The 25793-nt window shown below is 48.4% G+C and overlaps 1 protein-coding gene across 3 annotated transcripts in view; it reads right to left on the bottom strand.

Annotated features, from left to right (window-relative positions):
* The window catches only part of RFTN1 (raftlin, lipid raft linker 1), a 205681-nt gene that overhangs the window by 2746 nt on the left and 177142 nt on the right, over window positions 1–25793 (bottom strand). For all 3 annotated transcript variants that reach the window (XM_043969256.1, XM_043969257.1, XM_043969258.1), the window contains exons 8-9: window positions 19653–19756; window positions 16335–16416 (exon numbers count right to left, since the gene is read on the bottom strand). In XM_043969256.1, the coding sequence (XP_043825191.1) occupies window positions 16335–16416; window positions 19653–19756 (186 nt within the window). The remainder of the gene's footprint in view (window positions 1–16334; window positions 16417–19652; window positions 19757–25793) is intronic.

The following is a 25793-nucleotide window of genomic DNA, read 5'->3' as shown; positions in this document are numbered from 1 at the left end:
TATCAGCCCAGGCCAGCGCGAGGTGGGCCCCAGGAACTGTTCAGTCTATGCTGCAAGTCAGCAGCTGTCCCCACTGGGGAGAAGCCTCAAAGTTCAAGGCTGTGCCCAGTAAGGCGAGAGAGGACAGATGCAGAGAGGTGACGTGTCAAGGATTTGGAGGCAGAAGGCCTGAGCCCTGCAGGGGAAAGGTGTGAATGGTTCTTCTTCTGACCGCGTACCGGAAGCAGGAGGATGCCCTGCTTTGTACCCAGCAGCATCTAAGCAAGGCCGCTCCACAGGAGGGTGAAGAGCCTGCGTCTGCTGCCCACCCAGAAGGAGGCCGAGGCTCTGAGCTCAGCCTTTTCACTCACTCGACTGACCAGTATCCAGGAAGAGAAACAATCAATCAATCCATAAGCATTTATTGAGGGCCTACTATGTGCCAGGCACCGTGCTAAGTGCTGGGGATGCAAAAAGAGGCAAAAGACAGTTCCTGGGGCAGCTAGGTGGCACAGTGGATAGAGCACTGGCCCTGGAGTCAAGAGGACCCGAGTTCAAATCCAGCCTCAGCCACTTGACACTTACTAGCTGTGTGACTCTGGGCAAGTCACTTAACCCCAATTGACACACACACACACACACACACACACACACACACAGTTCCTGGCCTCAAGAAGCTTACAATCTAACAGGGAAAACAATATGCATACAAATGTATATAAAGTGAGCTATTTACAGGAAAAATAGGAGATAATTCAGAGAGGGAAGGCACTAGAATTAAGAGGGATGGGGAAAAGCTTCCTAGAAAAGATGGGATTGTGGTTGGGGCCTTAAAGGGAGCCAGGAAGTCAGCAGGTGGAGATGAGGAGAGTGTTCCAATCACAGGCATGTGTACACATACACACATCTATGTCTGTATGCGCACGTGCACACACACACACACATAAACATTCATTCATCCCTGATCTTGTTTAAGGAATAAACGCCCCAGCTCTGGCATTTTCTCTGGCTGTCCCCTATGACTGGGATATTCTGTCTCCTGATATAAATGTATATGTATACACATATATACCCTGTATATTATATGTACATATATTTATATAATGCATATACACATGGGTATGTATCTATGTGTACACATACATTTACATACATAGATATATACATGTATATCTATACAATGTGTACACACATGTAGCTATAATTTATATATCACCTATATGTGTTTATATACATGCATATGTGTGTATGCATGTGTGCCCTAAGACCCACAGAATACATCAATTCCTCCAATGTAATGATGATTACAAAGGGCTTTGGGTAGAATAATACCCAATGATTCCATGAGAAACAGTAATGACAAAGAAATGATAGACCCAAAATGCAGAATGAGACACACACTTTTGGATACAGCTAACGTGGGAATTTGTTTTGCCTGATGATGCATATTTGTTACAAAGGGTTTGTTTTTCTTTTCTTTTTTTCCTCTCCAGAAAAAAAAATATTTTAAATGAAAAAAAATTTAATTAAAGAAAAACCAAAAAGGGGCTGAGGCCTGCAATGCTCTGGTGAGTCTACCAAAAATGAAAAGAAAAATGCAGCTCTGTGGAAATAGCAGGGAAATGGAATGCGCTGAAGGAAACTGAATGATATGACTTGGGTCTGCTGGTGTGTAACTATGAAGACATCCTGGGACAACTGCTGTAAGCTGTGATGGAGCCTAACCAACCCTTCCCTACTGAAAGACATCAAAGCACCCCTGGCAGCACGCCCACAGCCCCTGCCTCTCTAACCCCACTCAGCAAAGGCCCAGTGGTAGAGCCCACATTGGTGGCCTGCACAGACGGTGGTCATCTTTCTCCCTCTCTCTCCCTTTTTTTTTTAAGTGAGGCAATTGGGGTTAAGTGACTTGCCACACAGCTAGTAATTGTTGTCTGAGGCTGGATTTGAACTCAAGTCCTCCTGGATCCAGGGCTGGTGCTCTATCCACTGTGCCACCTAGCTGTCCCAGTGCTGTCATCTTTCAGGTGTCTCTGCCTAGTTATCTTCAGCAGTGGACACGGGAGCAATCTGGAGGGCTGACCCCCCGGACCAGGCTACGTCGCAGTTCTGCTCCTACAAGTCACTTATCCTTAGCGAGCCTCAGTTTCCTCACCTGGCAAAGGAGGAGAGGTTCCCCCTAGGAGATATCTACATCGATGAAATCTCGTGTCTGATTAAAAAACAATTAAAGAGGGGATTGCATCAGATGACCTGGAAGGTCCCTTGCAGCCCCGGTTCTGCTGTCTGTAATCCATACAGTAATAGGAGGGGAGGTAAGAGCGAGGACAAAAAGAGCAGATGCCCTGTGCAGAATAAGCCAGCGTCAGCTTATTCAGCACAGCTGTGTGCAGAGCCCTCTCCTGGGTACTTAAAGTTGGGGAACAAAAGGTCCCTGTGGTCCGGCTGCCCCAAACCTCAGCACCTTTGCAGCCCTCTCAGGTCTGGGCCCAGAGTGAATGCTTAATCAACGCTGATTCCTAAGTGACTTGCCCAACGTCATACAACTAATAATAAGCATTTATTGAATTCCTACCTACTACAGGTACTAGCTATATGACCCTGGGCAAGTCATTGAACCCTGTTAGCCTCAGTTTCCAAATGAGCTGGAGAAGCAAATGGCAAACCCCTCCAGTATCTCTGCCAAGGAAACCCCAAATGGGGTCACAGAGGGTCAGACACTCCCCAGGAGCCCCCCCACAGAAAGATCTAGAAAGCACAAGCAGCCCCACGGGCATGAGTGGGGGCCCAGGAGGTCTGAGGCAGGACGGCAAAGGGCACCAGCAGGGTTGGGAGTCAGGGCACATCTGCCCTCACCCTGGCCGGCCTCAGCCCGTCCAGGAAGCAGGCTCACACAACTGGGGCATTTCCTTTCCCCTCGGCCGCCTTGATGGTGGAGCCCAGCAACCACGAAGTCCACGGAGGGTTTTAAATTTCCACCACGGTCATTTCCTCCAACTGGGGCCACAAAACATTCGCTTCCTCCAATTTCAATGAAAAACTCAAACGCAGGGTGATTAAAAGGAAAATCGCAACAGCCCCCGAGTTCCTGCATCTCCAGCAAAGTCAGGGTAGGGCAGAGGAGAAGCGCTTAAAGGAATGGGAAGGTGGAAAGGAATTTATCCGAGGGACTTATCGAAGGTCTCTGAGACTCAGTGAGTCTGCAGAGTTCAGCCCCTCTCTCTGTCATTTTCTGTCCTGGGCTTGGCATTCAAGGACTCCTGTGAACACACCAATAAACACTTTGGGTAAATCAAGGCAGCCTGAGTTCTCACACGAACAGCAAGGTGGGTACAAGACACCGCTTCCTCCTCAGAGGACTCAAGGAGGAAGTCCAGAGGATGCCCAACTTGCACAAAATGACCTCTCTGGGCCTGGCTTTCTTCTCCACCCACCCAAGATGCTTTAACCCGAAGATGCCATTATGGAGAGAGAGAAGGGGCAGGGGGGTGGGTGTAATGTGTTTTTTGGTTTTGTTTTGGTTTTTTTGGTGGGGCAATGGGGGTTAAGTGACTTGCCCTGGGTCACACAGCTAGAAAGTGTCACATGTCTGAAGACGAATTTGAACTCAAGTCTTCCTGAATCCAGGGTCGGTGCTTCATCTGCTGCTCCACCTAGCTGCCTGTGTGCGTGTGCGTGTGCGTGTGCGTTTTAACCAGGATGAGAATGGACCAAAGAGGGACAGCCCAGCCTGAAGTGTGAAGGGCTTGAATCATTTACCTGTTACAGAACTGTTCCCCCTTTCCTCTCTAACCCCAGTGGAAAGCTCACTGGGTCTCAAAGTCCAGGACCTGGGTTCAAAACCTGCCCCCATCACTACAAGCCACTTAACCTCTAAGTCTCATTTTTTTTCTCTGTAAAATGAGGGGTCTTTGTGGCTACGATTCTATGACATCTCTGGGCCTCGGTTTCCCCATATGTAAATTGAGGCTGGACTCCAGGACCTTTTCAGTTATAGCTGTATGGGGAAGGCCTCCTCTAGCCTACAAGATAAGAATGCTTTGCTGTGTCTGAGGCAATCGCAAAGGCAAATACTACATCTGGGAAATTCTCCCTAACAGCCAGAAAAGAAATAATTATAGGTAAAACACATCTTCTGTGTTTGCTGTCTGAGTAGTCTTGGAAATGACCTTTGTTCCCACCTTTTCAATTTTCTTTTTTTTTTCTTTTTTTAATTTTGGACTAAATCTGTCATTTCATCTGCCTAGGAAAATGGAAAGAAAACTCCCTTCAGGATTGTCTTAGAGAGCTGTCTGGGGCAGTGACTTGTCTAGGGACACACAGCAAGACTATGTCAGAGGCCTATCTCGATCCCAGGGCTTTCTGACCCCAGCTGGCTCACTATCTCCCTCTCTGGCTGCCAGTCAATATTCTGGACACATTCCTGAAAGGAAAGACTCTAGCTAAGATAAGAAGCTTTGCCAAGGCCAGACAGGCCCCGGCTATTTGCCAATGTCTCATGCTGTACACAAGCAAGGCTACCACCCATCCAAAGGGAAGAAGACAAGAGAGCCTGGGAGTGGGAGAAAGCACTTTATCTCCTCACCAATGCCAAGAACTGGAAGGAAGGGTCAGAAATAACACCCCAGAAGAGGGGAGAAGCAGACCTGGGTTTGAATGCATTCCCCTCTTGAGCATCGACAAACTGTGGGGTCACAGGCCTCAGTGGTGCTATCTGTAAAATGGGAGGGGGGATGCTTATGCTCCCTACACCTCACCAGGGTTGGTGCTGAGAAGAGCAGCTTTGGAAACCTTAAGGTGTCCCAGAAGCTGTGAACTATTTTAAAACGTCTTTAATTTCAGACACACTGTAGTAAACAGAGTGTGCTGCTGTGACACTCTCATTCCAGATGATTAGATGGTAAGAGATTAAATTAAATAAGAGATTATTTTATTTAGTCATACACTTAAGGCGGGGTCCAAAGCTTTTTTGTGTCTTGCACCCCTCTGGCACTGTGGTGAAGCCTATGAAGGCTTCCCCCACCCCCAAGAATAATGATTGTAAATGCATATAATAAAGGGTAGTTAGGACAGAGCACTGGAATGAGCAGTCTGGAAGACCTGAGTTCGAATCCTGTCTCAGTCGCTGTGTGACCCTGGGCAAGTTGTTTAACTCTCTGAGCCTCAGTTTCCTCAACTGTAAAATGAGGGTGATGATACTTAGAGTCTGGACTTCACAGGTAAAGTTCAAATGAGAGAATATATCTCAAGAACACCATAATTTTTAACGTACTATATAATTTTGTAGTGGTAGTGGTAATAGTGGTGGTGGTGGTGGTGGTGGTGGTAGGGGTAGTAGTAGTATAGCAGTCTTAAAATGAAGGAAGACTTTCTATATAAAAAGCAAAATGGGGGGGCGGCAGCTAGGTGATGCAGTAGATAAAGCACAGGCCCTGGATTCAGAAGGACCTGAGTTCAAATCCAGCCTCAGACACCTGACACTTACTAGCTCTGTTACCCTGGGCAAGTCACTTAACCCTCACTGCCCTGCCAAAAAAAAAAAAAAAAAAGCAAAGTAAGGGTTTATGGAAGTCTTGGGCCAAGGCTAACTGAAGTCTGGTGATGCAGGAAGGAATCCTCTGAAATACCTGGTGGATGGTCTCTTAAGGCAAAGACAAAACCAAACCCACCCGTACGTCCAGTCCTAGCCAATGCCTCCTCCTTCCTCGTCCCTCCTGACGGCTGACACGTGCTCTCAGGCCAGCATCCTGCCAAGAGGAGGCAGCTCTCTGGAGCTGGGCCTGCCTGTCTGCTCCTCGGGGGAGGGAGGGGAACAAAGGTCATTTCCAAGAATGTCCAGACACCAAGAAATGGTGACCCGGCCTTCTGGCACACAGATCCATCTATCTCCTTGGAGCCACTTTTGGCAAAGTAAACAACGTGACCTTCCCCCTTCCTCTTGACTCTTGAGAGGGCATCTCGAGCTGCTCCTACTTACGGTTTGTTACATGGGTGTGGTGGTTGGAATGTGACTTGATTATGGAACCCCAGCTGCGTGAGGCTAGGCTCACCCCAAGCACAAAGACCGCTGAGGAGTCTTCAAAATCACTGGGGCCATTAACTACACCACTGAGCGAGGGATGAGCCTCAGTGGCTAGAGAGCTGGCCTCTGAGTCAAAAAGACCTGGGTTCAAATCCTGCCCCCAACACATAATGACTTGTGACAGCCTCTTGGTGCCCTGGGCTAATCAGTACTAAGTCTATTAAGACCAAAATTATCCAAGTTCAATTCTACCAAAGCCTTTCCACCTCTTCCAAACTTTCTCATAATGTGATTAAATGGTCATTTTTGTTCTGAATGGCAGTGGAAGAGGATGAGAGCCCGTGAAATCTATAGATTCCCAAACACTTGTCTAACCGATAACGTGAATTTGCTTCCCTCATAAATCTTTCATTAAAGGATCTGTTCTGTTTTAAAATGAATGCGTATGAGCTTTAAGCCCCCTGGCCCAGAGGTGCTACCCCACTGGAATGAAGCAAGGGGAGGTCAAAATTCAGGAACAATAAGTAAATAGTGTCAACAATGGCACAATGGATAAAGGGCAAGCCTTGGAGTCAGGAGGACCTGGGTTCGAATCCTTATCACGGCTCAACTGTGTCACCCTGGACAAGTCAGTTCACTTCTCACCATCCCTGGCACGCTCCAAGACTATCAATCACAGAGCAGTTATTGATCTATACTTTCCTCCTCTCCCAATGAGATAACAGAGATCTGCAAGCTTGATTCCAAAGAACACCTGTCGGTTTATTTTATTTGGTTAGTTTATTTAAAGGTGGGAATTGGATGGGCCACCAAGTTTCCTTCCAAGTCTGAAATTCTGTGATTCCAGATTCCAGATTCTCTGAGTAACTGAGATCTGAGATGTTAACACAGAGCCACCACCTGTGCTCACTATTCTCTCGGAGGGAGTAGCCGAGCGTACCCTCTGATGGGATGCTTCTTTGGTCTGTATTCTCAAGGCTTTTAAGACACAGTAACAGTCAGGCCTGTGCCTCATTAGGTGGAGTGGTCAGCAAATGGAAGTCCAGAAAGGAGACCACGAAAGCCTTTTGTTTCAGGTTCTTAAAAACGTGGCTCTCGACTAAAGGCACCTTTTAAAAAATCAATAACAATGAAATTTGAGTGGCATGTACCCAGGTGAGACAGGAAAGGGGCCACTGGGGCAGCTAGGTGGCGCAGTGGATAGAGCACCGGCCCTGGAGTCACAAGTACCTGAGTTCAAATCCGGCCTCAGACACTTAACACTTACTAGCTATGTGACCCTGGGCAAGTCACTTAGCCCCAATTGCCTCACAAAAAAAGGGGGGGCCACTAACCAATCAGCGAGGAGAATGATCAGACCAGTGTTTGGCAATGCCAAAAATAGCCCTTGTGCCAGCCCCAGTCTTCATGGTGGACATCTTTCTCCTTTCGTTTCCTTCCCTTTGACTTCCAATGGCCTCCTGCACTGAACAACCGATGCCTTTCTTCTCTTCTCATCTTGCCTTACTCTATCCTTTAAACTTGAGTCGTCCTCTGATACTTGGAGGGATCCACATCTCGTCAATGAGGGATTCTATGCATTGATGCCAGTTGCAACCTGTCCGTGCCTTCTTCATCCCGCCCAGGCCTTGTCCACATCCCTCCATAAATCTCCAGAGAAGATTCATTCAACACAAAGCGCTAAAGACTCTCTTCTGTTTCTTGTCCTATTTGCGGATGACTGGGCCAACTGGATCAAACCCTCGTACACCAGGGGCTCTGATCTTCTCTTTTAATGCTTACCACTTAGGTCACTTCAGGCAAATCGGCCCATTTCCCCGGGCTGCAAACACCTCATCTATTAAACGAGGGGAACCCTGGACGGACCCTGCAGTTCTCAGTGATCTCAAGAAGGAATGGTGCCTATGTCTGACATGAGTGATCGATTCAGTGAGTATGTCAGTATAGGGAGACGAGATTGTGCCAGGGCTGGGGGCGGGGGGAATGTTAGATTCGGGGCCAGAGGGCCTCAGTTTTGTACGGGCTCTGCCATGAGCTACCTAAATGACTTTTTTTTCTTTGTTTGTTTTTGAGAGGCAATGGGGGTTAAGTGACTTGCCCAGGGTCACACAGCTAGTAAGTGTTAAGTGTCTGAGGCCAGCTTTGAACTCGGGTCCTCCTGAATCTAGGGCCGGTGCTCTATCCACTGCACCCTAAATGACTTTGGCCAAGACAAGTAAGGCCTCAGTTTCCTCACCTTACAAATGTGTCAAGTGGCTCCTCCCAGCTGCATGGTCTAAGACTCTATTTGTGTGACTTTGGACAAATCACATCAGTTTCCTCACCTGAAAGAAGAGATAATCAAGGCCCTTTCCAGCTTGAGATCTAAGACCCTCCACACATCCCAGACCTGCACTGGAGGAAGCCCAAACTAGCCACTCGATAGACATTGATTTACTGAATACCTTCCACGTGCAAGCCACTGTACTAAGTGCTTCTTTAAAATCCTACTTGACTCGGGGGCAGCTAGGTGGCGCAGTGGATAGAGCACCCACCCTGGAGTCAGGAGGACCTGAGTTCAAAACCAACCTCAGACACGTAACACTTACTAGCTGTGTGACCCTGGGCAAGTCACTTAACCCCCATTGCCTCACCCAAAAAAAAAAAAAATTCTACTTGACTCTTCTGAAAAGGAGGTTCCCCAAGAAAGGAGAAGAGGACCCAGCATCATCTCGGATTGTATTATTTTTTAATAGGGATAGGGCTTTGTAGTATTCTGCTGCTGCCGCTGCTGTTTTTCAAAAATCTAACTTAAAAGCAGATACTTCAACCCAGAGGTTTTACTCTCTCTTTTAAACAGCACTACGGAATCTCTCAGAACTCCGGCAATTCACAGGTACGAGAGACTGGCGAGACCCAAGCGAGAGTTCTTACCTAGGTCCCGGAGGCGTTCATATTTGAAGGATCTGAGTTCTCTAATTCAGGAAGTAGGTGGTCTTCTTCTTCTTTCAGCCTTACTTGACAACAACACCATGTGTCTGGGAGTCTTCTCTCAGGTGGGGTTAATGGATTTTATTCACAGGTTTTTAAAACTGTCTAGGAATCTGTCTCCATGGAGAATAGTTTTGTCAGAGCAGAGACTTCTCAAGTGTTGGAGAAGTCACTGATAAATAGCAGAGGGGACTGAGTGTTTACTTAGAAAACAGCCACCCTCCTCATCCCACCCCACACAAGGACCCCATATTTCTCTCCCCACTGAAAAGTCCTTAGCAAAGAACTGTGACTTGACAGACAGTGAAAGCCCAGTCCTCCTCCGAGGGTCATTCTTGGCATTCCTTGACATTTTTTTTTTTTTTGCGGGGCAATAGGGGTTAAGTGACTTGCCCAGGGTCACACAGCTAGTAAGTGTCAAGTGTCTGAGGCCATATTTGAACTCAGGTCCTCCTGAAATCCAGGGCCGGTGCTTTTCCACTGTGCCACCTAGCTGCCCCTCATTCCTCGACATTTTTGACAGCGGGTGTGGAAATACCCCAAGAGTTAACCTCAAGGTCCACCCGTGAGGCCCATATGTCTATGCTCCGTTGGCCTAGTGAGTGCTCACAGTGGAATTTCTTTTTTCTTTCCTTTTTTTTTTTTTTTTGGTAAGGCAATTGGGGTTAAGTGACTTGCCCAGGGTCACACAGCTAGTAAGTGTTAAGTGTCTGAGGTCAGATTTGAACTCAGGTACTCCTGACTCCAGGGCTGGTGCTCTATCCACTGCGCCACCTAGCTGCCCTCACAGTGGAATTTCATTCCTTCTCTGTGCTGGTCACATTCCAACTGGTAGTCTTATAGCCCACTGATTTGTAAGCTCTTAGAGTGGGCTGGTCTTGGGGTTAGGAAGAACCAAGTTCTAATCCTGCCTCAGACACTTACTAGCTGTGGGAACCCAGCTGGGCAAGTTAATCAATCAACAAGTATTTATTAAATGCCAACTGTATACAAGTCCTGCTCCCAATGAGCTTATATTCTGATGGGAGTGACAAGCCTATATAAAAAGATGTACAGCAATAAATACACACAAAATCGTTCAATTTAAGGTAGTTTGAGAAGGAGGGTGCTAATGGGGGTGGGGTGTCAAGCTTCTGAGTCTGACCTCCAGGAATAAGGGATAGCTACGTGACACAGCGGATAGTGCTGGACCTGGAGTCAGGAAGACTCATCTTCATGAGTTTGAGTCAAGCCTCAGGCACTTACTAGCCATGTGATCTTGGACAAGTCACTGTTTGCCTCAGTTTCCTCATTTGTAAAATGGGTCTAATGACAGCACCTACCACAAACAGGGACTGAACAAGACAGCGCAGAGGAAAGCACTTTGCAAACCCCAAGCACTACGTAAACGTAAGGGCAGGGACTCTGCCTTCATTGTTTCCCAAGTTAATCTTATGGGAAAGAGGGAGAAATGGGGGCCAGAAATTGGTCGCTTCTGTCTGGAGGTCACCATGAGTCCCTGTAAGTCTCAGTCTGTGAATCTGTCCAACAGAAAAGCATCCCATCCAAAGGATTCTCAGTCTTACCTGCAGATGACAGCACACCCAGACCCACTGAAAGAATTCACTAATGCTTTGACATCAACTCAGTAGGAGGCTTCCAGCAATGCCCTGGGAGATGCTTTGTATCCATTTTGAAATCCATTTTCTCTGTACATATTGTTTCTCCCCAACGGGACATAAGCTCCTTGCAGGCAGGGGCTGTCTTGTTTTTTCACTTTTTATTCCTAGCACCCCTGAACACTGAGTGTCTGGCAAATAGTAGATGCTTAAAAATGTTTTTTGATTGGTTGACTGAACTCTGGCTTGTCAACTATATGGTGTTCTGGGTCTGGTCTTTCCTAACACCTCCAACTTTTCCCTCAAACTCATCTATGGGCCAAATGCTCAGCTCTCTGGCCAGGGAGAAGAACAGGGTTATTTTGTGGCCTCCCTCAGTGGTCTATTCCTTGAGGTACATCTGCTTGTTCCAAAATTAAGGGCCTTCTGGCTCCTTCTCCCCCCAATATACTTGGGGGGGGGGCAAAAGCACCACATTCCTCTTCTAATATCATTTCCCCTGAAAGAAGCCAGACCTTTGGCTCTTTAGTCTAGCGGTCATCATCAGTCATCACGAGTTTACGAGCACATTCAACACAACACAACATTCCATCCCGGGAATTCTCAGTTCTACCCATATACAAAGCATCCCGCCATATGGAAGAGGCCAGACATGAGCAGATTCCAATCCCAACGGGGTATGGGGGCCAAGTAGATAAGAGTGCTACATTGGATCCATCCACCCCATCTATTTATGTATTGATCCACCCCATCTATTTATCTATTAATCTATCCTATCTATTGATCCATTCTATCTATTGATCTATTGATCCATTCTATCTATTTATCTATTGATCCACCCCATCTATTTATCTATTAATCTATCCTATCTATTGATCCATTCTATCTATTGATCTATTCTAGCTATTTATCTATTGATCCACCCCATCTATTTATCTATTGATCTATCCTATCTATCAATCCATCTTACCGATTGACCATCCCATCTATTTATCTATTGATCCATCCTATGTATTTTATTGACCCATCTTGTCTATCTATCCATACACCAATCCACCACCTCTTTCTGTCTCCCCCCATCCTATCTTTGTATCTATCCACCCACCCATCCTGTCTATCTAACCATCCATCTATCCCTTCTTTCTGTATCTCCTTACCTATCTCTCACCCAATCACTTGTTCACTTGGGTGCGGGGCAGAGGGAGAAGCCCTTTGCAGTCAGTAACAAGGAACCCTGCGCCACACATTGTTACAGGCCCTGCTCATCCCCTGTTACAGCTGGGAGATCCTAGAACCGTGCTAGCAAACAGCCTTGCTTCCCTATCCTTTCCCACTTCCACAGTCACTTGCAAATCAGCACATAGTAAACACTCCTCTCTGGGGAGGTCTACTCCATATCACATTCTCTCCTGAGAAGCAAGCTCGGCATAACAGAGATCCACAGTTTCACACACAATCCTTTTCTTCTGTTCGCCAGTCAGGCAGGCAGCATGTACTTATTAAGTGCGTCCTATATGCCAGGCACTGCGTAAGTGCCGGGGGTACAAAGAGGGGCCCCGAATTGTCTTCAGCTTTCAAAGAGCTCACAGTCTCTATGTGGAAATGCTCATTTTATTTGGTATTTGTGTCATTCGGAATAAAGAAAAATGGTGGGGAGAAGGGGCTGACGAATTCAGATCTGCCAGTTCCCAGGTCTTGCTGATTCCAGTCCTGCCCCCAGCCCCATCTCTGGCACCTGAGCAGTCCCCTCAGGGGTCCCCCTGCTGCCACACTAACACAGACCCTTTCTGGGCCAGGTCCCCCTCCCCTTCCCCACTCTCCTCCCTCCAATCCATCCTGCACAAAGCTGTCCCAATTCTTTCTGTTATGCATGAATCTAGTCACGTCACACCTCTGCCCCAAACTGCCCCTGGTGGCTCATGAATAAGGTTCAGACCCCGTCACCTGGCATTAGAGGCAACCCACAACCTGGCTCTTTCACCTGATGTTCTCTTCCTCCCTTCCACACAGAGTACAGTTACCCCTTCCACACGGCGACTTTCCCCATAGTGGTTTCAATATATCAAGGGTTAGCGTAAGAAATTAAATGGAAATTTGGGGGGAGTTGTGAGGAAGCCATAGACAACACAGAGCCTATGACCAAACACTTAAATGAAATTTTACAATCAGGTATCGTAAACACCCCATAAAAGAAAAGAACAAATTCTTCTGCTACAAAAGGAGGACCAAAAAAAAATGTACTAGGATTTTCTAGATCGCGGGGGCACCGTGCCCCAAACCCCCTCAATGTGGAAGGGATGACTGTACATTCAAACCATGTCAGGCTCCTTTGTATCCCACTAACAAGGCAGTGTAGTAGATACTGTACCAGATCTGGAGTCAGAGGTCCTGTATTCAAGTTCTCCCTCAGCCACCTATTTTCTCTGCAACCCATAGCAAAAAAGACACTAATTTCTCTACCCCAGTTTAAAAAAAAAAAGAGGAGAGGGGGCAGCTAGGTGACACAGTGGATAAAGCAGCACTGGCCCTGGATTCAGGAGGACCTGAGTTCAAATCCAGCCTCAGCTACTTGACACATCACTAGCTGTGTGACCTTGGGCAAGTCACTTAACCCTCATTGCCTCGCCAAAAAAAAAGAAAAAAAAAAAGAGGAGGTTGGATGGCTCCAAATCTGGGGTGGTATGGGCCCATGCGCCCTGCTCAATTCCTTTGTCCATCAATTGTTTGTTATGCCTCTTCCTCCTCCTCCTCAGTGCATCCTAGAGAGACAGGCTCTCTGGCGTCAAGAAGATCTGGGTTCAAATCCTGACCCTTATGTGTCTTTGGCCAAGTCACCTACCCATTCAATGCCCTAGGCCATTCTCTAAGGCTATTCTTTTTTTTTTTTTTTGGGTGAGGCAATTGGGGTTAAGTGACTTGCCCAAGGTCACACAGCTAGTAAGTGTTAAGTGTCTGAGGTCATATTTGAACTCAGGTCCTCCTGAATCCAGGGCCAGTGCTTTATCCACTGCGCCACCTAGCTGCCCCTCTAAGGCTATTCTTGGCAGAGCAGTTGGGATCCACATGGGTGTAGGGAATTTCTGCCTTTGTGACTCGAGGGAGGGACTGTCAACTCCGGGAGTTCCCTACCCTCATGAAATCCTAGGTTTGTTCCCCGCCTCCTCCACCCCATATTATCCTCCTACAAAAGCCCAACTCAAATGTCACACAGTCCTTTCTTTTTCACATTTCCGCTGCATTTATTACACAATATTTTGTATTATAGTAACCTATGTTTCTGTCCTATTCCCATAGCTAAACCTTCCACCTCCCCCGGCTCCCAGAAGAGAGCCAGCCCTGACTGTGTTTATTGCATCTGAATCAGCTCTGTTCCTGCTCATTCCCCTCCCCAACCCCTGCCCCATCCCCTCACTCTCCTTTCATCTGACCCTCCCCACAAGGAAGACTCCGAGACCCTGAAAGCAGCCACACCCAGCTATTGCCAAACCTCCACTTCCAAGCCCACCCCCACCACTTTTTGCCGGTTGCTCCCTCTTTCTTAAATGCCGTTCCAGTGACAAGGACAATAACTGGGCTAACGTTCATAGTGCCTTTTGTATAAATCATCTCCTTCGACCCTCAGGACAGCCCCAGGAAGGAGGTGCTATTATTTATTATCATCCGCATTTTGCAGAGAAGGAAAGCTGAGGACAAGAAGTTGTCCCACCATTGTATTTACTGTAAGAACAAAGGTGTTTCCACAGGTTACCCCTAGGTCACAGGTAACTTCTAGATTGTTCAGGAAGTCATCAAAATTGTACAGAGAGAAGGACAGGGCCTATTGGGAATTCCCGGATAAAGATATTTCCTCTACCAGTGCAGAGTCCCTTTCTCTTAGAGTCACTGACAGCAGAAGCGTCAAACCTAAGGCCCGACCCATGACACTCCAGAGCACAGCCCAGATCAGATTAAAATGTAACTGGGACGGGGCGGCTAGGTGGCGCAGTGGATAAAGCACCGGCCCTGGATTCAGGAGTACCTGAGTTCAAATCTGGCCTCAGACACTTGACACTTACTAGCTGTGTGACCCTGGGCAAGTCACTTAACCCCCATTGCCCCGCAAAAAAAAAAAATAAATAAATAAAAATGTAACTGGGAAATATTCAACAAAATAATAAAAAATATGAAGAGACCAGATAATATGACATACTAAAACTAAGTCAGTCTGGGACCCTGAGAGATCCTAAGGCAAGTTTAACTCCCGCCACTCCCCCCACTTCTATTTGAGTGTGGCGCCCTAGAGCATTGAAGAGATCAAGAGAGTGTGTCAGGGATAGGATCCGGACCCTGGTCTTGCTGGGTCTGAGGCCGGCCAGGCGGCCAGCCGTCTAGAGCTACTGCATCCCATTGTTAAGGAAGCCAGCCGTCTAGAGCTACTGCATCCCATTGTTAAGGAAGTGGTGAGACCCAAATCTAAGGGGGCGTCTGAACTACTTTGTCTTCCTTGCTGGGAAGGTCGGGTATCCTTTTCACTGTCTCATTAAAGGTAAGAAAAATGGAGAATATAAGGCATTTGGGTTCACCTACAGAACAGCTCCCAAGCTTGGGAGAAACTTAATTTGGAGGTTGGGCAGCAAGGTGGTGCAGTGGATAGAGTGCTAGGGCCTACAGACAGGAAGACCTGAGTTCAAATCTGGCTTTAGACACTTAGTAACTGTGTGACCCTGGCCAAGTCACTTTACCCTGTTTGCCTCTGTTTCCTCCTCTGTAAAATGAGCTGGAGAAGGAAAGAGCATACCCCTCCAGTATCTTTGCCAAGAAACCCCCAAAAGAGGGTTGCAAAGAGTCAGACGTATTTGAAACAAGTGAAAAACAATTTTTTTTAATAAAGAAAGTCAGTGGAATATCAAGATAATTACTATGTGCCGTGCACATAGTGGGTGCTTCATAAATGCTAGCTGACTGACTGACTGACATCGGAGCAGAAAAAATGCTGGATCTGGATTCCGAGGACCTGAGTTTAAATCTTGACTCTGCGACTGCTTGTGCGACTTTGGAATTCACTTCTCTGGGCCTCAGGTTCCTCATTTGTAAAATGAGAGGGTTGGAAAGATGACCTTGGAGCCTGTCAGAAGGCAGGGGGATGACCCCTTTCTTCCTGCCTTAGGATTCTATCCCCCTCCCTCCACGGGGCCAACATTGTGGAAGCTTTGCCAGGCTGGCAGCTTGCCCCTGGAGTCCCTCGGGGACCTGGGGGGCAAGAAGGGCCCCCACAGAGGCCCCTCTGGGTTAAGTTCACCACACACCCATTAAACCTTACAATTTGCTGAAAATTCCTCACTGCGTAGGCTAGAAATCTAAGGAGAGGAGGAGGAAAAACCTACAGGGGGAGGACCTGGGGGGGAAAAAGCCCCTCTCATAATGAGATTAAAATACACAGAACCCTGGCACGGGTTCAAGCGTCCCCTCCCCGCGTCTGACTCCAGGCGGGTTTATTTCCTTATTTATAGCCGAGAAGAATATTTTGCATGTTTGTCTAATTTCCAACAGGGCTCTCCTCCAGCTTCTTGGGGCTGACCAATGAGGACGGCCGGACAAGACCTCCCCCAGCAGTCTCCAGGGATTCCAGGCCTCTGCCGGGGCCGGGGGTGGATGCAGGTCACTCCTTGGGCACTCGGCACTCCAGGCATGTGGCTCAGACGTCCCCGTGGGCTGCAGGGAGTAGGGCTGGGGAGAGGGGAGCACTTTGGAAGGGCCCCGAGGAAGGAAGTCAAGGTCACACTTACCTTGGACTCTTTTTTCTTGGCTTTCTGAGGTAGAGAGGGTCTCTGAAGAAAGACGATCTGCTTGGTGGCCAAGTTCCCCTCCCTGTAACACATCCAACCCTGGGTGAGCGCCATGCAGGGACACGGGAGGAAATTCCAAACCTCAGATACGTTTTACAATCAGCTCCTTAATGACGCTGGACCAGACACTGGAGGAAGGCCCTGTGAGCCTGCTGGCTTTTTTGATAACCCCCCTCCCTCAGTCACGGCTCCCTAATTTCTGGCAGTGCCCTGCCCCCCCAAGTGAGACACAGTGCTTGGTGAAGTCAGTGCTAGAAATAGAAGCCTTGGTGTGACCCAACACTGCCCCTGGAAGGGGGCACTGATTGGATACACTAAAATAATCTATGATTTCATTAGGGTGGGGGACCTTCCATGGAGGCCCAGAGCCCCCCACTCAGCACCTACGAGGATTGTTGACTCAGAACTGGAAGAGACTTTTTTAGGCCATCTCATTCAAGCCCCTCGTTTTATAGGTGGGGAAAATGAGACCCAGAGAAGGGAAGTGACTTGCCCTAGGTCACAAAGCCAGCGAATCAGCAGGCCTGTAGCTAAGTGCGAGAAATTGCCTGTGACACAGGTCAGTAGGAAGACTGCACCAGGAATTCTGAGGACCTGGGTTCAAATCCTGCCTCTTGTGTGACTACCTGAGTGACTTCCCTGGGTCTCAGTTTCTTTATCTGTAAGAAGAGGGAGTTGTGGACAAGAAGTCAGTTAATCAGCAAACATTTATGAAGTGCCTACAGCATGCCAGGATACAAAGAGTCAAAAGGCAGTCCAGGCCCTCAAGGAGATTGATCACCTCAGCTGTGTGACAGTAGCAATCAATCAATATTTGTTGAGCACCTACTATGTGCCAAGCACTGTGCTGAGCCCTGGGGAGTCAAAGAGGTAAAAGGCAGTCCTGCCCTCCCTCTGGGAGCTTAGAGACAACAGGCAAACAAAGCGCATGCACATATTTAAACAGATGGAAGGCACTGGAGTTAAGGGGGTTGGGGAAGACTCCCTGTGGAGGGTGGGCTTTTAGGTGGGACTTGAAGGAGCCCAGGGAAGTCAGCAGGTAAAGAGAAGGCCTCTAAGGTAACTTCCAGTCCTACATGTATAATTCTATAATCAATGACTTGCCCAGGGTCACACAGGAATAAGTGGCAGAATTTGAATGCAGGTCTTCATGACTTTAAATGCTGGCTTCTACATAACACACAGAACAGCAAAGCTATCAAAGCCTAAAGGACTGAGCGATGGGCCTTCGGTCAGGAACACGGGTTCCAATCCCTCCTCTGACATTCAGAAACAGCATGACCCTGGGAAAGTCATTTTATCTCAATTAACATGGTGGGTTTTGCGGGAAATAGGAGGGTGCAGGAAGAGACTGAGTCTCAGGCTCATATTCTGGACTCTCAGGAAGAGGCCAAAGGTTCTTGAGAACGGGACCCAGTCTCCCAGATGAGGCCTACTCTCCTCCGCATTGCGCAACGCAGCAGCGTGTCACAGCTCATCCTGAGGCAGCGTTGATGAATGCTCAGAGGTTGGCGCTGCAGTGAGGCTGGCCGGCATCCCTGCAAGCACGTCCATGAATCAGGGCCACCCTATAGTCCAGCAGTTCTGACTCTCATGTAAATGGGGGGAAGGAGGGGCTGGGGGTTGTAAGCAAGGTCGGACATTTAGCATTACTATCCCCCCTTCCTTCATGTAAATCAGATACCCCTCCCCACAGAAGGAGCTGCCTTTAAATACGATAAAGATGCGTGCGGGGAGCTTGCTGCTCTGTTCTGCAAATGTCTCTAATAAGGCACTTGGCCACTCCAGATGTGACGAGGGGGTGGGGGGGACAACTGAGTGAGGGGCGCGTCATGAGCCCCAGGCTTAGAGAGGATGACAGCATCACAGTCTAGCCAGGAGAAGCCCATGAGAGCTGCCTGGAGGCCCCATCCCACTGTGGGGAGGGAGGAGGTCAGGACAGTCAATGAGTCAATCAACCAGCAGGCTCTGTATGCGAGAAAGCACCCGGGCTCTGCAGACACAGACTTCAAGTTCTGCTTCTAAATGCAGACCTCAGGCAAGCCATCGAACCAGCGTTATAAGGAGGACCGTGGTCCGAATCCTCGTTCCAGCTCCCACCACCGCCCAAGGGAACCTAAGCAAGCAGCCACCTCTCCGGACCTCCAACTCTTCATTTATAGGACGAGATGGGGATGGGCTAATGGCCTTTGAGGTCCCTGATGTTCTGAATCCTCGATCCCAGGGTTCCCAAGACAAAAAGGGAAACAGTCCCTTCCTGGGAGGGGCTCCTAATCTAGCGGGAGACCCGGAACATTGCTTACGTCAACCTGAAGCGTGATTTTAGGGTGGGGGGCGAGGGGCCCGTCATGCTGAACTCGATATGAACAACGCCTGAAATTTCAATTTTCCAAGTGTTCTCATATGCGTGGTGTCGTCTGGTTCTCCTAACACCCGAGGTTACGAGGAGTGGGCAGAATTACCTCATTTTACAAATGAGGAAACCGAGGCAATCTTCTAGTTCCAAATAATAATTATGAGGGCTGGCATCTATAGGGTGCTTTAAGGGTTAAAAAGCACTTGGCAAATGATATTTCACTGTATCCTTATATAACTAACAGAGGGGATATGAAAATTCCCAATCTTTCTGTAAATCTGCCCACGCTCTAAGAGTTGAAGCCACTGCCAACATGCTTTCCTCAGAACAGCCTCGTGAGGTAGGTGGTCCCAGCATGGAGGACCCCTATTTAAAGGGGAGGCAACTCACTGGTCCCCTCTGACAGATTACTTGCCTACAGTCATGTGCTTTCAATGGTGGGATTTGAACTCAGGACTCCTGACTCCCGGACAGACATACAGCTTCAGCCCATCTGAACCAAACCACATCCGTCCAGGAATCCCTCTGACAAGAGCCCCAAAAAGGGGCTCTCCAGCTTTTCCAACAAGATTCCAACTGGTGTCAGGGACAGAAAGCAGGTCTTGCTGTAGGGATGCTTGGGTTCAAATCCTGCCCCGGGGGCTGTGGTCAAGTCACATGGCTCTTTAGCACCTCAGTTCCTTATCTGAACACTGGGGATACCAACAGTGTGTACGTCATGGGGTGCTTCAGAGGATCAAATGAGTTAATATTTGTAAAATGCTAGGTCCAGCATACAGGAGGTGCTTCACCAACAATCACCTCTTTCCTCCTCTTTGCTTATCACGTCCTAAGAAGCCGAGGGGGCCACCCGCTGGGGGCAAAGTCACCCACCGGGAAAGAAAAAAGATGCATGTTGGTACCTGTTTGTCTTTACGACGGGCGTAGGGAGCACACAGGTGAGTTGCCAGCCATAGGCGGCCAGCGAGTTCAGTAGTGGGATGTAGTCTGTCTGCACTTCGACGCCCTGGAGAAGAAAGAAGCCAGCGGTTAGGGTCAGTCCCTCCCTTGCGTCCTCCAGGAGGTAGAAGAGCCAGGGGTCTGGGGGCCGGAACAGGGAAAGGGGGATGGGTTTGCCGAGCACGACCACAAGCCGGTGCCTGAAACGGTCCCACGGAGCCAGCGAGGAACCAGAGCCAAAGGACCCGGGCATGAATTCTGCTTTCTTGGCGCTCAGACCGAGGGCCTCCTGCGAGCGCCATTAACAAAGTACAATTACCTTGCTTCACACAAAAAGGTTTTCAAGCCCTACAGCCTCATGCTGGGGGCCTTCAAAGGGTTTCACGGGGAGTTAAACGACATTATGCCGGTAATGAGGCTGAGCAATTTGCATCTAGGCAGAGCGTGTGCATGCACACGCACACACAGGCGCACACACATACACTCACAGAGCAAGGATCTATGGTTTATTCCTCAACACACAGGAGGAAACGAACCCCAGACCCATCACCTCATGCCTGAAAAGACCAGCCTTGGCTCCCGTGTGCCTGTGGCCCTCGGCTACCGCCGCTTCATTCGTTCTCACAGAATAGGCCTTCTCGCTGAAACGGGCCTAATTTGTTCCCCACACTGGGCTTGGGACAAAGACTCTCAATTTACCCACGCCTGATCCTTGACCGGGAAATGTGCCCTGCATCCTAGTGGACTTGGCTGATGATGTTTCTAGCCTCATATTCTTCCTCTGTAAAGCGAGGGAGATGGACACGGCCAAACCTTCCAGCTCCAACAAAGAGCGAGGGATTTGGACACAGTGAGACCCGAGCCAATCCGCCTGCCTCAGTTTCCTCTTCTGCAAAATGGAGATAATAACAACACCTCCCTCACAGGGTGAGAGGAAATAACACTGCAAACCCTGAAGAGCTATATATTGAAATAGCTATTATCATCCTTATCCTATTATTATTATGATTACAATTTGTTATCAGTGCACCGACGCCTCCTCTGCGACTCACTGTCTTGGAGGGTGGCCTGGGACACTTGCAGTGACTTGCCTGTGGTCACACAGGCAGACTACAGACCCCAAGGTTAGCCTTCTATTAACAATACCCTATTCGTCCTCTCCTTAGGACAATCACACATGTTTAGACAGACACCACCGAGCCCATTCACGCCTGCCCATCCTGAGCAACTCTTGTCTCCGCTTGCCCTGTAAGTTCACCACATGGAGCATAATGCTTGCACACACACACACACACACACACACACACACACACACACACACACACACACACACACACACAAACAGCGGTTTCTAGTCCACAAGACTGCATCTCGCCTTTCATTCTGTACAGAAGGCATCAGAGACTGAATTCTGAGGGACATCAGATGACCCAGTTCTGTCTCCCGAGCCCCCCTCACTCCCTAACACCCACAGCGGGGCACCCCAGAAGCTGTATTTTCCGACCAGAACAAAAATCTCAGGCGCAGATCCCTTTCTGCCCAGGAACTGACCCTTCCCAGCCGAAGGCCCGGGCCGGTCCAGCCAATCCCCCCCTTCCCTTCCTGGGTCTGCAGCCACTGTCTCAAGAAGAAAAGACCAGTCCATCCATTGTGGGTGATTTCCCCCTCCTCCCTTCCAGCACCATCCCCCCTCTCTGTCCCCCCCCCACCCCACGGCATTTCTAATTTTTTTTTAAATCACACACTCTCCCACTTCTTGAGGTTATGATTACTTGGGTCTATCAGGGATAACCTTCCCACTTTATCAAGAAATGTGACAAACCAGCCACAATCAGATAGTAGTCATGGCAACGCGGCCAAGCATCCCAGTGACAGCACAAAGCCCAGAGAGCGGCTGTCGGGGGGAGATGGGCGAGGGGGCCGTGTGAGCAGGGCTGGGCTCGGCCAGCTCTCCCAGCGGGCACTCGGGGCACCCAGACGATGAATGAGCCCCCTGCGGCAGCCAGACCCGTCTGCTGGGCCTCATGGGCGGGCGAGAAGGCAGCAGGCCTTGGCAGGTGTTTGTTCTAGGGCATGGGATGGTGGCCAGGGGGGACCGGGAGCGTGAGGGCAAAGCAGATTGGTGAAGACGGCTGAGAAGGCAGATCCCAAAGGCTGGCATTTAGGGAGGTCCTGTGGGCACATTTAGAGATGTCAGCATGAACCTGCCCAGTGCCAGACTCCCCCACCCTAATCATCCGAGCTGGCACCGAGCGAAGAGGCTTGATTTAACGCTCAATGTGTTTTTCTTTAAAGGCCCATTAGAGTGCTGTTCTTTGCACCAGGGACACAGGGACAAGATGATCGAGGGGAGAGGAGACGAATCCCCCAGCTGCCTGAAGGGGTCTTGAAACCCATTAGCCAAGAGAGTCTGGGGCACACGAGTCAGTCTCACACATCCCCAGCTGAAAAAGCTTCTTTGATCTTCTCCCCGTGACACTTCGCTAAGGAAGAGAGAACGCACAAATACCACTCAAAATGCTGGGGCGCTTATCAAACTCCGAGACAGTTCTTTCCAGGAGAAGGAGCAAAAATTTTAATTAACTCTCCACTCTCCTGTGGGTTGATAGGTAATCTCAGATCACACCTTGAGTGTCAGGGAAAAAAAAACACCAACAAACAGGAACCTGTCGATCGAGGTGGGACTTCAAATTATAGGAGAGGACTGTTCCTTCTTTTTTCTTTCCTCTTTGTTTCTCCTCTCTTCTCTCTCTCCTTTTGTTCTTCCTTTTTTCTTCCTTTTCCATTTTCTTTCTTCTTTATTTCTCCCTTTCCTCCCTCCTCCTTCTTTTCTTTATTTTCCTCACTCTTTATTCCTTCCTTCCACTCTCTTTCCTTCTTTTGTTTTCTTCCTTCCTTCTTTTTACTTTTTATTCTTTCTTCTTTATTTCTCCCTTTCCTCCCCCTTCTTCCTTCTTTTTTCTTTTCCTCCCTCCCTTCCTTTATTCTTTCCTTTCTTTTCTCTCTCCCCTTCTCTTCTTTCCTTCCTTTCTTCTTTCTGCTCTTCTCTTCAATCCCCTACCCCGCCAGTTCTTCTGTAGGCTTAAACCAATCAACGATTGCCAAGCATATCTGAAGTGCCTCCTGTAAGCTAGGCACTGAGGCTACAAACCCAGAGAATCAAACAGTCCTTCCACGTGAGGAGCTAACTTTCTAAATGAGAAGACAACAAGGCTACGTAAGCCTATGTAAGACAGAAGGAACATAAAGAATCAAGACAACAAAATACAAGGGAGTTGGGAGGGAGGGCACCAGCAATTGTAGGGAATCGAGAATGGCATCATGGAGAAGGTGGTGCTTTGGGGGCATCTTGAAGGGAGGGAGGAAGTCTATCAGGCTGAGGTTAGAGAGGAGTGCGTTCCAAGCTTGGACAGTGTCACAGCCAGTTTGGCTGGACCGCCAAGTGTGGCCGGGAGGGGTTGGGGGGTCACATCCAGCGAGACTGGGAACAAATGGGTTGGAGCAAGGTTGGGAGGGTGTTTCAAAGGCTACACAGAGGGCTTCATTTTTGATCCTGGAAGCAATAGTGAGCCACTGGTGCTGACTGAGCACAGAAGAAGCACAATCAGAGAATTACTCTGGAGTTGTGTGAAATATATAGCAGGAATCCAGAGAATGGCAACCCCCCAAAATGAAACCTTCCTGGTTGTCCCCCAAAGCACGACCAGGGAGCACACACCCGATCGTGAAATACAACTCTTCTCTTGGACTGGTGGAAGAACGATCCCCCACGAAGGGTATTGATCAGTCAGGCAGCATTCTCTTTGCTCAAAACACTCAGGAGGAAAAATAAAATCAGGGCAATTCATCTTCTGGAGTTGTATGAATAAGCGTTTGCTGCTCAAATGTCTTCCAGAGGAACAGCAATCAAGCCAGTCAAAGGGTGAGAGGCAGATTGGCCCATTTAGGGTTTTCTAATAAAGCAACTTGGTGATGAATCTATCGTCTCTCACACACATTTCAAGCCTTGAAACCTCCCTGACAGAAAAGCAGTTTGTAAGAAAACACCGGGTTCGTTAGAAGCCACTGCAATTAAAGATATCTCGATTCTCCCACACTGGAAGCCTGGGAAAATCCAAGCTCAGAGATATGTGGGTGACGGGCGGCAGGGGAAGGGAGTGAGGACACTCTCGGCCCCTGAGCCCAGGGGCTGTTTGCAAGGCTGATCAGAGGGGGGGACAGGGGAGATCCATCTATGCATTTATGTGAGACAGTTCTCTTATACGAGGCTGTGGTGGTGGTAACATCGCCTCCTCGACATATATTGGCTGCCGGACGTCTCAGTGCCCCAGGGAACCCTATGAGACTAAATGGTACCGAGGGACCAATCTGCACTTCACCAGGAGTTTCTGTGAGACCACGGATCTGAGTCCCCATCCCCCACCCCCCAAATTACTGTTCTATATGAAGAGAATATTATTCTTATAGGCCGTAGGATGAGGGGCCGGTCATGGTCACCTAGATGAGGAAGCTAATTTTGAACACACTTTGATAAAGAAGGTAGCGTTTAGGAATCAGTGATAGGAAGATTTCCGTCTAAACTCCCAATCAGTCGGTCAACAAGCATTTATTAAACATCTACCACGTACCAGGCACTGTGCTAAATAACAGATAAAATGAAAAGCAAAAATAGCCTCTTCCTTCAAGAGCTTAGACTCTAATGGGGAGACAATATACGTTATATACAGAGGAGATGGGGGAGAGGAGGCCCCACAAAAAGCCTCCTTCAGAATGGTGGGGAGAGGGGAGGCAGAAGGGAGAAAAGACCACTGGTCTGGACAACTGAGAGATGACTGGCAGCATTGGGGGGCAGTTTCAATTGTATAAGGGATGAGGCCGGAAGGGAATCCAAGGACAGCAGATGGAGGTACTGAGTGCAGAGGCCTTTCTCAAGGACTTCAGCTGAGAATGGGAACAAAGACGTACCCACTGAAATTTAACCACTAAGTTTCATCGTGGCATGGAGGTGGTCCTGGGCCCCTGAGGCTTAGCCCATACAACACAGGGTCTGGCATCTCCTAGGAAGTTGGCCCAGGCTCAGCGATTGCCTGTGGGCTTTGTCTGCAAGGGTCGGCCTAACTAAGTCCAGAGACGCTTAAGGCCAGATTGACTGCAGAGCCAACCCTGGGGAATGAGTTTTATGGCCTAAGAACTACTCAAAGACCATTTATAAATGATACAGGTGTTCAGAGATCACAGATTCTGAGCTGGAAGGGGCCTTAGGGTTCCACCAGGGATTCTTAAGCTGGGGTCAACTTGGTGGGTTTATTTAAAAAAAATATTTGGGGGCAGCTAGGTGGTGCAGCAGATAGAGCACCGGTCCTGGAGTCAGGAGGACCTGAGTTCAAATCTGGCCTCAGACACTTGACACTTACTAGCTTTGTAACCCTGGGCAAGTCACTTAACTCCAATTGCCTCACTAAAAAATAAATAAATAGATAAAATATTTGGATAACTTTATCTCAGTTTAATTAGTTTCTCTTTATAAATTTACCGATTTCATTCTATGCATTTAAAAACATTCTGCTAAGAAGGGGTCCATGGGCTTCCCCAGACTGCCAAAGGGGTCCATGATACACACAAAAAGTTAAGGATCTATGATCTAATCCAAACCCTGCTTATCTTACAGATAAGGAAACTGAGGCCCAGAAAGTAGAAGAGACGTTTCCAAGGCTGGGGTGTAAACTGATGGAGCAAGCACCCACACTAACAAAATCTTAGATTATTTAAGTTTTGACAAATGCACCCAAAACAATTCCCTAGCTAATTAGGGTGGCCTCTTGCCAGGCACACGATGTACGTATTAATTAGTCACACAACCAGAATTGTCAATAAATTAGAGGCCCCAGAAGTCCCAAGGCTTTTAAGTAGTAAGTTTGTTCCCCTATGGGCCTCAGGCTTCTCCATCTAACCTAAAAATCAGAAAAGATACTGAGTCCTTGTTCCCTGGAAGAAAGGAGGAGATATCTGGGTACATACAGGAAAAGAGGAGAGGAGATATGTGGGTAATGAGCTGCATGATAGCCCAGGCCTGACCAATGATTCAACGTGTGCCTTATCAAGTG

This window comes from Dromiciops gliroides, chromosome 5 (assembly GCF_019393635.1).
Source record: "Dromiciops gliroides isolate mDroGli1 chromosome 5, mDroGli1.pri, whole genome shotgun sequence".
Classification (NCBI taxonomy): Eukaryota; Metazoa; Chordata; class Mammalia; order Microbiotheria; family Microbiotheriidae; genus Dromiciops; species Dromiciops gliroides.
The sequence above is the reverse complement of the archived record's forward strand: the minus strand, read 5'-3'. Positions and strand labels throughout refer to the sequence as shown.